General features: G+C 33.8%; 1 protein-coding gene across 3 annotated transcripts; it reads left to right on the top strand.

Annotated features, from left to right (window-relative positions):
- Positions 1-6573: 6573 nt before the first annotated feature.
- Positions 6574-14255, top strand: LOC112006109 (probable WRKY transcription factor 20). Of its 3 annotated transcripts, none has more exons than XM_024038416.2 (6): positions 6574-6991; positions 8509-8583; positions 9038-9590; positions 9689-9848; positions 9941-10099; positions 13347-14255. In XM_024038416.2, the coding sequence occupies exons 1-6, from the start codon at positions 6707-6709 to the stop codon at positions 13840-13842; spliced, it is 1728 nt and encodes a 575-aa protein (XP_023894184.1). In that variant the 5' UTR covers positions 6574-6706; the 3' UTR covers positions 13843-14255. The 3 variants fall into 3 exon arrangements, with proteins under 3 accessions (XP_023894184.1, XP_023894179.1, XP_023894189.1); XM_024038411.2 differs by having other exon boundaries at positions 8509-8670; XM_024038421.2 differs by lacking the exon at positions 6574-6991 and adding an exon at positions 8293-8364 and having other exon boundaries at positions 8509-8670.

The following is a 14255-nucleotide window of genomic DNA, read 5'->3' as shown; positions in this document are numbered from 1 at the left end:
GATGTTAGGGAATTTTACTATAGATTTATAAATTGAAATGTTACTAATCATAAAAAAATATTTTAAATATTCATCAATTACATTATTGAAGCTCATCAGCCACTATTATTGTCATATTATATTGTGAACATTTTGTAGTACCTTTAGTATTTTCCTTTTTTATTTCTAACAACACTTTAAAAAAAGATTACAAATGTGTTAGATCATCAATGATGAATTGATGATTAATCTCCCTTAATAGTTTGAAACTTTCATATTTGTAAACTAATCTGCTACAAAGCCACACATCAATTAATATCGTAGATTATACATTAGATTATAAATGTAATTAACTATGTATCGTCATATATCCAAGATAAATTAATTTTCTTTTTAAAAAATAGAAAAAAAAATTCTTTTTGTTAAATTTATGTTTCAACTATAATATTCAATTCTCTATATAAAATTAACCTTAGCTTTAGTTAGTATTATTCATTAAATTATGTATTTTTTTTTCCACCTTCTCTTTTATAAATCTATGGAACTGTTCCAGAAATCTCTCAGTTTCTGAAACTATACATATATTTCTGACTTCTTTTCTCCTTCGGCTGGTAACTGTATTTGCCTTTTGGAGCTTTTCTTGCGTCCAATGCAACTATGCAAGTCAATCTTTTCCAACATTTCGTGACTGTGCATCACTTTCTGATTTAGTTTTTAGGCTTAATTGGGAGGGTCTTCCTACTCCTATAGTGTTGAACTTCAAGGTCCGTTTGGTTGGAGGATGGAAAAATGAGAGGATAGAAAATATTTGGTTTTCCCTCATGTGTGTTTGATTGGGGGTGGAAAAGTGGAAGGGTGGAAAACTTTTTTGTTTGGTTAAAGAGAAAAATAGGAAGATGGAAAATGTAGTTTATATAAATTGACTATTATATCCTTGTTATATAATAGTGGGAAAGTGAGAGGGGTAGATGAGTGTATTAAAGTGGGGGTATTTGTGTAAAATGCATTTTTCGTCACTTTTCCCTCTTCATTTTCCTCTCAATTTGGGAGGATAAAAAAAGTGGACCCAAGAGAGAAAACTTTCTCCCTTATTTTCTGTCTTTTCTATTTTCTTTCCTCAACTAAACAGTGGAAAACAACATTTTTCACCCTATTTTTCTTTCCTTATTTTCTGTACTCTCTGTTTTCACCTCAACCAAACACACCCTTAGACTTTGGTTATGATATGTATTTTTCTCAGTGATTTGTACATTAAATATTGCTCACCATTGGATTGGAATGTGATAAGTGTAGAGTGTTCTCAAAAACCATTAGCTCAAACCAAGTTTTTTGTTTAGTTGCATTTTCAAAATCTGTGGCAACATGAATCTCAAATGTGAGATTTATTTGACTTTTAACCTAGGGGCTTACCACATTTATCTTCTTCAGTTCAAATGGTCTTGGATCTGTATTAGCCTTTTTTTTTTTTTCTTTTTTCTTTTTTTTTCAGGGGAGGGGGTTTGAAATTTTTTGGAACTATTCAGTGGTAGGCTGGTAACATCCATTTTAATTATATAAGTTATAACGTACCCGTTCACCACCAAAAAAAAAAATTACATGATATAGTTAATAGTAAACATGCCCAGTGTTATATGAAGTTATGAACCAGAGATAGAGATGAAAAATTGTTTTTTTTCCTTTCTAATCTCTTTGAACAACACTTTATGAGATAGGGATGAAAAACTGTCCTCTAAATAAGTTTCTCAACAACGCTTATTATTTTTGGCCATAGGAGAGAGGAAGGAGAGACTACACTAGATGCTAGAGTGGTTAGAGACTTAAAGTTGGAACTTTGTTTATTGCATACAAATTGAATGGAGGCAAGCTGGTTGGTGAGGGAATTATTTGGTCCAAGACCATGAGCCGCCTACAGTTAACTGCTACAATCATTAATTATTCTGCATGACAGTTTAGAGCCATGGCAGGAGACAACTTCTGGATTGCACCATTAATAAGTATTACTTCATTATCCGCAGAAACCACCCGATTGGAGAAACATTATGAACACGTGCTCTGCATGGTCGAATATGTTAGGATCAGCTGAAGTTTGTAAGTTTGAACTTTAGCTATTACTATTTACTATACAAAAATGAGCCTATAGAAGAAATGGTATTGGTAACAATAATTGAACCTATCAAAAACCCAAGTGAGAGAAGAAATTTGGAAAGGTTTTGAGTGGGATGCCTAGACTGTGTGTGAACTTGTAGTTCATGTTTAGAGTTTTTGGTTCTTTGTATCTTGTTAGTGAGCGTGGTACCCTTCTGGTTCTGGCCTTCTTAATCTTGTTCACTGGAAGTTGGAACTGTAAGGGATGTTAAAGTCTTAAAGATGATGTTTGGTCATTTTACTTATGGTTCAAACTAAAGTGGGAAAAAGTAGTATTAGTGACAATAATTGAACCTTAGGAAAAACCCAACTGAGAGAAAAGATATTTGGCAAGGCATTGAGTGAGATGCCTAGAGGGCCTACTGTGAAGATTGCACTTTTTACTCAAACTTTGGTTCTCTGTATCTTGTTGATGGGTGTGGTACAACTTCTTAATCTAGTTTTTTGGAACTGTAAGCGACGTTAATTAAAGATAATGATTGAGAATTTCATGTATGGATCAAACTGAAGTTGAAAAAAGTAGTATTAGTGACAATAATTGAACCTAACAAAATCCCATGTGAGAGAGAAATTTGGCAAGGTATTCAGTGAGATGCCTAGAGGCCCTACTGCATGAAGCTTGCAGTTGATGCTTGATACTCAATACTCTGGTTCTTTGCATCTTGTTATTGTGTGTGGTACAACTTCTTAATCTTGTTCATTTGGAACTGTAACTCTGTAAGGGACTGTTACAGATAACGTTTTTGAGCAGTTTACTTACGGATCAAACTAAACTGGAAACTTGTGGCTGCAAGCAGACCTGAACCAAAAAAAGATTCTTATTTTAGCTGGATTTGGTGAGAGATCCTGATGTTCCAGCCGTTACAGGGTTCCAAGTTGCATTCTACATTTGGTGAATTACCTCATCTCAGTTAGAATTTCCCTTCAATATCATTTCCAATGGTTAAAATTTCCCTTCAAATCTTGTCATGTTAGCATGTCAAGAATTATGATGTACTATTAATCTTCAACTCTATTTTATTGCTTCTAATGTACCAAACCAAAAATCTAGCTCTAATTAATTATCTTCTTAAGCATATTTGATATGATGTTTCAAGCTTTATGATCAATTAACAACTAGTTAACTCAGACAATCTCTCAAAACGTCTTTGAAAAGAGAAAACGATGCTTCGAGAAAAATATATACCATGCTAATTTGATGTGATTTAATCATTGAACATGATTGAGACATTAATTTTTCTAATTAAATGTTCACAAAGTAATATCAGGGCAGTTCCCAAATTTGCAATTGGGTTATCATTAGTTACAATGAGACAAGATAACAATAAATTGCTAAAACTCAACTTCATTTGTCTTATGGCTAATTAATCCGCATAATAAAAGTTGACTTGTTACCTATGAATCCACAAGTTAATCTGCCCAAATCATCATCCAAAAATGACTTTCTTTGGCTACCTAATTTGTTCACCTTTTAGCCCCCATTGTAGAGGGTACTTGAGTTTGGGACTCTGGTAATAATATGGTGGATTGTACTTGTTGATTGTGAGGCTCTACCCTATGCTTGAGTTTACCATGCCAATAAAAAAAAGTCAAAAATTAATAATTAAAAAAAGGAAGTAAAACTGTAAAAGAGAAAACGGGGTTGGCTGTTTGACCTTGTAATAAGTAGAAGTAAAACTGTAAATGGTACTCTTGTGTTTTCTTTTGTTTGTCCACTATACATAATACATAATACAACTATTTTAAAGTGACATCTTTTAAGACATATATTTTGTATAAAACTTATTAATTTTAGAATTATATTTAAATTTAAATTCAATAAAGTAGATAGAAAAAAATGGTAAGTTAAGAAAATTAGGCATCATTACATTTCAATAGAGGATAGAATCACAAAAACTCAACCACAACCCATATGCTTCTCTCATAATTGCATTGAATCTTTCTTAACAAGAGCATAATCATCTATTCAATTTCAATATCAATCAATATACATATACATATACACACGCATAAATCTCACGTGGAAGAATATGAAGTTTTGTCATATCACACGTTGTTTGATAACTCTTTTATTTAGTCTATTACATCATCCTTTAATTAGTGTCATGTGTCACTCTTCTTTGAAAGTATAAATACTTGTGAGGTGTGAGCAGCAAGGGCCGAGTTTAAGTTTTCAGGAGAGAATTTCATACACATATACACTTAAATTAGGCTATAGTAGAAATTTTATCTTATATAAAAAAATAATAATAAAATATTCTATTCATCTAACCGTCCACCTAAATAAAGGTATTAATGAATTGATTCATTTAACATTCCACGTAATTAGAGATTTTAATGAAGTAATTAATGTTTATTTATAGTCAATTATAAATAATTCTATCTCCTTAGTATTTAAATATTAATAAAAATTTTGAGCTCACACTTTTTTTTTTTTTTTTGGAGAATCTTGAGCTAACACTTAGCCGAACGGTAGATTAAAAAAATTCCAAAATAAATAATGATATTGTGCACTAGAAATGACTTACCAACATGTATCCAAGTATGTAAACTAACATGCTGGCTAGGATATCTTATAAAAAAAAAAAGTGTACAATATATTTTATCCAAAGTTCCCAATTGATAATTTTTTCACACGTTTTATTCCAAAGCCTGAAAATTTGCCATGTGGTATATATTCTTGGAAAAGAAATAGAATACTCTTCATTTAGTCTTCCATTTTAGTAAAATTTTTAATTATTTTTTTTCCTATTCAGCAAAAGTTTTTTTCTTTTATGATAAAGTATTAATTTATTTTCACATTTTTAACAAGGTACATGTATTTAGTTTTAAGTATTCTTTTTTTAGGTTGTACACTAATTATTAATATAAAGGAGAAATTATATAGTCTGTTTTGCTCACAATAAGTTGGGTGGGTGGATTTAAATTTGGGTTCTTCTGAGCAATTTTACTTAGACACAAGGATCTTGGAAATTTATATAGTTATTTTTCTAAAATTTATATTGAAAAGATAACTAATTAGGAATCTGACTTTTATTAAAATATAGAAAAGATTATTTGCTTTAGCAACAATTGGAATAAAAACCAGCTAAACACAAAAGCAAATTTAATAACATAATCAATAAAAATATAGAAAATGATATGCGGTTAAATTAGTCGAAATAATAAAATATTTTTTCATCCATTCAAACAATATGTATTGAATTATAGCTAATGAGTATTATACATGAACTATAAATATAATTTTTTTTTACAAGATACTTTTATATGAGCTTATAATATATTTGCGTATTGCGTAGGACATTCGCTAGTATAAACAAAAATCATTTTGGATTAATTTTTACAATAAACTTATTTGCATATACATAATTTTTGATGTGAACTATTCTCAAACTTGTCAAAGGGCTTTCTCTACACCTCTTGTAGGTTTTCTTTGCCCTTTGTGGTAGTTTCTGGTGTCTCTTACGTGGGTCTTGAGCCAACCTTATGGGGTTGTCTCTCTCCTTAAGAGTTTTGTTTCTCTCCGATAAAATTTCCACAGTTTATCTCAAAAACATAAGCTACATTTTCCCTAATTTCAACAAATAGGTAAATAAGTTTTTTTTCAAGGAAAAAGTAAATCTAAGTGCACAAATATTTGTTTAGAAGGACTTATATACTTATTTATTCAAAGGTGGGAGATTAAAAATAAGCAAAGTCATTTCTTTTTCACTCTTGGATAAATAAGCTACTAAGTAATCTACGATTTTCTTTTTCACCTTTAAGAAAAGAATAGTGTTACGAGTACTATAAATTTTATTACATTAGTTTTACAAATTGATATGTTACCAATTTAAGATAGAATTCAAAATTTGGTTATGAGGTGATTAAAAGTTGAATTACACCAATCACATTTATTATTACATTAATTTGTAAATTTCATGTAGTAAAAACTTGTAGTATCTTTAACATTTTGCTTGAGGAAATAAGTTACCAAAATTTCATTTTAATGCCACATGGCATTCTATAAAAGAATGTTGTTTGATTAATTGATCACAAAAATCCTCATCAAATCTATTGACTTCTTAAAATCAACAAAATGTGAGATCCTCATTACTATTAATCAACCTATAATTTTTTTTTTTCTTTTGGAAATGAAAAACATTCTAAATGTACAAACAAAAATCAAAATAGTATTAGGATGAGGAGAGAGAGAGAGAAGGGGAAGTAAAATCAAAAATATAAATGGATAAGATTTAGATTAGATAAGAGAAAAATTAAAAAAAGAGATTGAAGTTAGAAAAGTGACAGACCAATGACACGCAAAACACAACACAACACCCAGATCCAATGTAACAAGTCAACTACGTCTCAGTCTTTCCCTTTCTCTCTTTCTCTCTCAAATTCTGACAAAGCGTCACAAACACACATACTCTCACAGACCGCTCTCCCCCCCCCCCCCCTCGTTCTACCCTTCCCCCCAATCTCCACAAGTACACCCCCCTTTCTTCACTCCTCCTTTTCACTCAAAATCCCACATCGCCGAAGAACAACAATAACAACGCAGAGCAAAAAAAAAAAATACCCGAAGCCAAAAAAAAAAATGGAGCTCCGATTATTAACAGCTACTACGAGTACTAGTACTAGTACTAGTAGTAATAATACTAGTAGCTCTGCTGACGTGGCCGCACCGCCTGAAGATCCGACCCGAAACAAAGAAACGACGGCGTCTGCTTCGGCTGCTGCTGCTGCTGCGGCGGCGAACGCCAAGTACAGGCGGATGTCGCCGGCGAAGCTTCCGATCTCGAGGTCCACGTGTCTCACGATCCCACCTGGGCTCAGTCCGACGTCGTTTCTCGAATCCCCTGTTCTCCTCTCCAACATGAAGGTCTGGTCTTTCTCTCTCTCTCTCTCTCTGATGTGACGTCGTTTTGTGCTTTACTTTGAATAAAAAAATGTGGGTTTTGGATCAGGTTCTAGGTTTTTGTTGAACTTTTACTTTGGGTTAGCTTTAAAATAATGATTTTTTTTTTTTCTGAGGAACCAAACGTGGCATATTGGGTTTCTTATACTATGTGAAGCTGGGAAAAAGTGTAGAGAATTTGAATTCTTTTTTGAATGACTGTGATTAGAGATATTTCTAATTGAGCTAAAGAAAGATGCTTTTTTTTTTTTTGTGAGCTGAAATTCGAAAATTCTGATTACTATATTTGTTTGTTTCAGACTTGTTTTTCATATGCTGAAGTGGGTTTTTAATTTTAAGGTATTTTTGAGGGGGCTTAAATAAATTTGGGTGGTTTGAGCAATTGAGCTGGGACCGTTAGATTCTGATGCTAAGTCATAGTGTTATTTGTTATTATAAGTGTTTGGTTGCTTTATGTTATGCGTTGAGAATAAGATTGTTCTATAATGGAATTTTATGCTTTTGGGGGGGAATAATGGGGTTCCGTTTGGTTTTTCTATTTATTTATGAAATCTGAATGTGAATGTGAATGTGAATGTTGTGTCAGTGTGGTTTTTTCACATAATGGATCTTTCCTTTTTGTTGGGTGCGTGTTGCTTTGGTCTTTTTAACGGTGTGTTTTCTTTGGTTTACACCCGTACAAAAACGAAGCAAAAAATTTATAAATTGTTTTTCTGTGTTGTGTTGTGTAGAATATGGAATCAAATGTTGTCAGCATGGGGTAGTGAGGATTAATTGTTGAGATGAATGGGGTCAAGGTGGCGAGAGATGATGTGATTGATTTGGGGATTAATGGAATGGAGTATTTGGTTTCGGAGTATATATTTACTGAATTCCATTTGAGATTCGTGTTGCCATCACTTTGTTCAGTGAGAGCATAAATATATGTCAATATTTTAACACTTTTAAATGGGCACTGGGTTTAACTTTAGTTGTATGGATGATAATTGAATGAATTTTGAACTCATAGGTGAAAAGAAAAGTGTACGGACTTCGCATTGGCTCCCCTTTAGTGGGTTTATACTGAGATTCTTCTTGGCATTTTTTATTCGTTTATATTGTCTTATCATGGACCTCATGGTATAAAGTGGCTAGAGTTAGTTTGCTTATGTCATTGATTATATGAGCTTGAGCTTCTTCTACCAGGTTCTATAAGAATGTATCTGTAATTTTGTCAGATATTCTTAGTTAGGAAACAGATATTGGAATAGTTTTGTGAAACTATTGCTGAATTTTTTGATCTATTGATTGTACGGATAGTTCAAAACTTGCCTGTACATCCCTTTTTCTTTTACTAAGTGAGTGATGTTCTTCTTCTTGTACTTCTTGATAAGATCCCTCCCCCCTCTCCTCTATCCTCTCTCTCATGGATATGTTACAAAAGGCTGATCAAAGAGGTTTCTGAAGCAGTAATTTTAATCCTTTTTATCTTTATCTTGCAGGCAGAGCCCTCTCCAACCACTGGTTCCTTTATGAAGACTCATATGATGCATGGCCCTATTGGTTCTACAAATCCGGTAACTACTGTTTTCTCCAACACCAATATCTTCAATGAAAGAAACTCAAGCTGCTTCGAATTTAAACCACATGCTTCATCAAATATGGTAATTTCCTAATGAAATATTAATTGTTCAATGGACATTTTGTTGGTGAAAATGTAAATGAGGCATGATTGGTATAGATATATGATCAGGTGGCCCCATAGATCCATACTTCATTCCAATTATAGTTTTCCTAAGCTTCTAATGTATTTTAAACTGTATAGTATGCCCCTTGGATTAGGTGATTCAATAGATATCTTATCCTACTAAACCTTATGGATTTTGATATTTAACAGACAAATTAATTTCTTAAATCTAATATCATTTTCTCATGCTTATTTCCTATGTCTTGCATAGGTTTTAGATAATGACTGATGTGTTTGATTGTCATGTTTTAGCTTCTTACCTAATATTATTTATTTATTTCAAGGTTCCTGCAGATTTGAACCAACAGAGAAGTGAACAATCTGTGCAAGCCCAAGGTCAGTGCCAACCTCAGGCATTTGCATCATCACCTTCAGTGAAAAAAGAGATGGCAGTTTCCTCAAATGAGTTGAGTCTTGCGTCACCAGGTCACATGGTTACTTCAGGGGCTATTGTACCAGTTGAAGTTGATACTGATGAACCAAACCAAAGAGGGACCTCCAACACCGGGGTTCAAGCTTCACAATTTGATCATAAAGGAAGTGGACCTTCAGTCATTGCTGAGAGGCCATCTGATGATGGATATAATTGGAGAAAATATGGACAGAAACTTGTTAAAGGAAGTGAATTTCCACGTAGCTATTACAAATGTACACATCCTAACTGTGAAGTGAAAAAGCTGTTTGAGCGCTCTCATGATGGACAGATAACTGAGATTATCTACAAGGGGACACATGATCATCCTAAACCTCAACCTAGCCGTCGATATACTGCTGGTGCTATTATGGCTGTTCAAGAAGAAAGATCTGATAAGGCTCTATCTTTAAATGGTCGAGATGGTAAGAAACAAACTTCACAGTGATTTCTGTTGAGGGTTCTGTTATGGGCCATCTAACATGCTTTTTGTTTATGGCATATTTATCTTTTGGCATTACAGAGAGGTCTGGCATGTTTGGACAGACGTCCCATACAGTTGAGCCAAATAGCACTCCTGACCGATCTCCTGTTGCAGTAAATGATGATAGTCTAGATGGAGGTTCAATGCCAAATAGGATCCATGATGAGGCTGATGATGATGATCCATTCTCAAAGCGGAGGTACTATGATTCAAAATTGAGGCTTTCTGTTTTCTGAAGTTTTGCTAATGTGCTACGTGATAACCGATGAAGTGTTGTATTGTGCTAAGCAGGAAAATGGACATTGGCGGGGTTGATGTCACTTCGGTGGTTAAGCCTATCCGGGAACCACGAGTTGTTGTTCAAACTCTTAGTGAGGTAGATATCCTGGATGATGGGTACCGCTGGCGCAAATATGGGCAGAAAGTGGTCAGAGGCAATCCTAATCCAAGGTAAGTTTTACAAGTTGAAGATCAGGAATATGGCTACAGATAATGCCCCTTAGTGATGTGACCTGTGTCTATAATTCATGCTCAGTATTTCAGCTATGGGATCTATTATTTCACAATTATCATAGTCTTTGAACCACTTATGATAAAATGTCACATGATGGATTTTTCTAATTATTCTGTTATTATTTTGAACAGAACATGTTTTGTTTGTTTTCTTTTGTGTGGAATTGAATTTAGTGACAAATAAACACGAGTAATATTACATTATGCCAGCATAAGTCAGTACATCAGTGAGCTGGTTACTTATCCAGAAAAAAAGCAAGTACTTTGATCATCTGGCCAAATATGGGGAATATTTGAGCCTCTTCTTTTAGGATTTGATACATAGCTAACAATGTTACCTACAGCATTTATTGTTGTGTGGTACATAGCTAGTGTGGTATCGTGGGTTAGGTCTGTATAGCTTACAGAGTATCCAATTTGAAGTTAAACATGTAGAAGAATTTGGCTACAGATAATGCCCCTTAGTGATGTGACCTGTGTCTATAATTCATGCTCAGTATTTCAGCTATGGGATCTATTATTTCACAATTATCATAGTCTTTGAACCACTTATGATAAAATGTTACATGATGGATTTTTCTAATTATTCTTTTATTATTTTGAACAGAACATGTTTTGTTTGTTTTCTTTTGTGTGGAATTGAATTTAGTGACAAATAAACACGAGTAATATTACATTATGCCAGCATAAGTCAGTACATCAGTGAGCTGGTTACTTATCCAGAAAAAAAGCAAGTACTTTGATCATCTGGCCAAATATGGGGAATATTTGAGCCTCTTCTTTTAGGATTTGATACATAGCTAACAATGTTACCTACAGCATTTATTGTTGTGTGGTACATAGCTAGTGTGGTATCGTGGGTTAGGTCTGTATAGCTTACAGAGTATCCAATTTGAAGTTAAACATGTAGAAGAATTTGGCTACAGATAATGCCCCTTAGTGATGTGACCTGTGTCTATAATTCATGCTCAGTATTTCAGCTATGGGATCTATTATTTCACAATTATCATAGTCTTTGAACCACTTATGATAAAATGTTACATGATGGATTTTTCTAATTATTCTTTTATTATTTTGAACAGAACATGTTTTGTTTGTTTTCTTTTGTGTGGAATTGAATTTAGTGACAAATAAACACGAGTAATATTACATTATGCCAGCATAAGTCAGTACATCAGTGAGCTGGTTACTTATCCAGAAAAAAAGCAAGTACTTTGATCATCTGGCCAAATATGGGGAATATTTGAGCCTCTTCTTTTAGGATTTGATACATAGCTAACAATGTTACCTACAGCATTTATTGTTGTGTGGTACATAGCTAGTGTGGTATCGTGGGTTAGGTCTGTATAGCTTACAGAGTATCCAATTTGAAGTTAAACATGTAGAAGAATTTGGCTACAGATAATGCCCCTTAGTGATGTGACCTGTGTCTATAATTCATGCTCAGTATTTCAGCTATGGGATCTATTATTTCACAATTATCATAGTCTTTGAACCACTTATGATAAAATGTTACATGATGGATTTTTCTAATTATTCTTTTATTATTTTGAACAGAACATGTTTTGTTTGTTTTCTTTTGTGTGGAATTGAATTTAGTGACAAATAAACACGAGTAATATTACATTATGCCAGCATAAGTCAGTACATCAGTGAGCTGGTTACTTATCCAGAAAAAAAGCAAGTACTTTGATCATCTGGCCAAATATGGGAATATTTGAGCCTCTTCTTTTAGGATTTGATACATAGCTAACAATGTTACCTACAGCATTTATTGTTGTGTGGTACATAGCTAGTGTGGTATCGTGGGTTAGGTCTGTATAGCTTACAGAGTATCCAATTTGAAGTTAAACATTTAGAAGAATTTGTTTGACTGACTAGAAGATGATGCATAAGATATTGTTCCTAGGATGCTCTAGATTTTTACCCACTTTGAAAAACATGTATGATATAGGGCTAAACACATGATAATTTGTTTCTTATATGGGTTGCTTTTTTCATTACTTTGGATGTCACCTTTATCACTCCTAGAGTTTGATTCTTTTAGACATAAATCATTCATTTTGGTATTTCACTGGAAGAAAGGATATTAGGAAAAAAAATGGATTTATTTTACTTTATTGGATAACCAAACTTCGAATTCTGGAGAGGAAGTGTGTCAATCTTCAGGTCTGGTGATCTGGTTGCTGATCATGAGGTTATCAACTAATGTAGTAAAGGTGCTGTATCATTTAGTCATAGAAAGAGGAAATCAGTTGAAAGATCTCTCAGTGCAAATCAAAAGTAATTATCAATATGTAATTTACTCTTAAATTAGTAACTGATTAACCAAGACGAACTAGTGTATTTCTAAAATTTTTTGCAAACCAGAGATAGATCATGATTTTGTACCATCCAAGTGCAATTGGTAGTCAGGAGGGTGGTGCATGAGGAATTTTAGGGAAAGGACTGAGCAGGCTGGAACCTGCCATCCAAATGCTAAAGTGCTCTGTTTTTCATCTGATACAATGATGTAAAACTACTAATTTTCTGGAGTAGAATTAGGTCCTCAACTGAGCAATGATCGTAATCACCCCCATAAGTGTAATTCTAGTTACCTTGTCTGTTGTATCTCTCCCCTGTATCTAGAATTTCTACTTTAACTTTGCACACCGGGGCACTTGAAATTCTATGTATTATTTTCAAAGTGTTTAGAATTTAGCTCCATGGTCCCCAGAGGCATTTAACTTGAGGTAGTATTGATCAATAGCTTTAAAAAGGGTAGAAATGGATATGGTAAATTGTAGACGTTTTCAGCCTTCTTTTTGTTGCCATCAACTTATTCATTTGTGGGTCTAGAGGGAAAAAAATGGTTTCATTTATGGTGGTAAACACGGTGAATGTTGCATGCTACATCTGATATCATCATGACTAACACTTCCTTCCAACCCGTAGTCTCACAAACTCATCTAAAGGTCTATCAATATGTCTCCTGTGAGCGTGTGAATGATGTAATACTACTTGTACAGTGACTACTTGTATGGTGTTGTCCTGCATATAGATAGAAAGTACAACTATGACTCCAAAATGTACTTTCCCTTCATGCGCTTGCTACTCTTCTGGCTGGGATCTAACTTCTAGAATATTATCTTTTTCTGTTGTAATTTTTGTATGTTGCTCATCATCATGTTCACGTGTGATACAGGAGCTACTACAAGTGTACAAATGCTGGATGCCCTGTTAGAAAACATGTGGAGAGAGCATCTCATGATCCCAAAGCAGTTATAACCACATATGAGGGGAAACACAATCATGATGTACCTACTGCAAGGACTAGTAGTCATGACATAGCAGGACCCACGGCTGTGAGTGGACCTTTGAGGATTAGATCAGAAGAAAATGATAATGTTAGCCTTGATCTTGGGGTTGGGATCAACTCAGCTGTTGAGAATAGATCCAACGAGCATAGGCAGACACATCATTCTGATATTCGAGGAAGCCAAACTCACGCTAGCAGTTCACATTATAATGTAGTTCAAGCCACCCCAGTCATGACATACTTTGGTGTTCTAAATACTGGCATGAGTCAGTATGGGTCTAGAGGAAATCCAAGTGAAAGCCTTAACATTGGAATTCCACCTTTAAACCATTCCTCTTACCCATTTCCCCAGAACATGGGGAAAATACTAACAGGTCCATGAAATTGTTTACTATGAAAAGCCAACAAAAATAAGATGCTGTGCGATTTTTACTTTTTTTTTCCCATCCTTTTCGGCTTAAGAAGAAAAAGGCAAGAGTCTGAAGATTATATTAGGATTCCTATACATTTTTCTTAAGTATCTGAGAGCTGTTATTGGTATTGACTGCCCCCTGCAAATGCTTTTGAAGTCCAAATACAATTTGTATGAAGAGCTGTTCCTGGTCTTGACTGCCTCCCTGCAAAATGCCTTTGAAGTCCAATCACTATTTGTATTACATTAACTCTCGAAGAATACATTGTACAAATATGAAATTGAGACTCGTATGAATTTCTGACAGAAAGACAGTGCTGTAACTTATCAAGTGCATGTATTTGTAAGAAATATAGTTCTATCTATTGGCCTTTTTCTTATTA

This window comes from Quercus suber, unplaced genomic scaffold (genome assembly GCF_002906115.3).
Source record: "Quercus suber isolate HL8 unplaced genomic scaffold, Cork oak 2.0 scaffold_350, whole genome shotgun sequence".
NCBI classification, from domain to species: domain Eukaryota; kingdom Viridiplantae; phylum Streptophyta; class Magnoliopsida; order Fagales; family Fagaceae; genus Quercus; species Quercus suber.
Note: the sequence above shows the minus strand (reverse complement) of the source record. Positions and strands in the feature narration are given on the sequence as shown.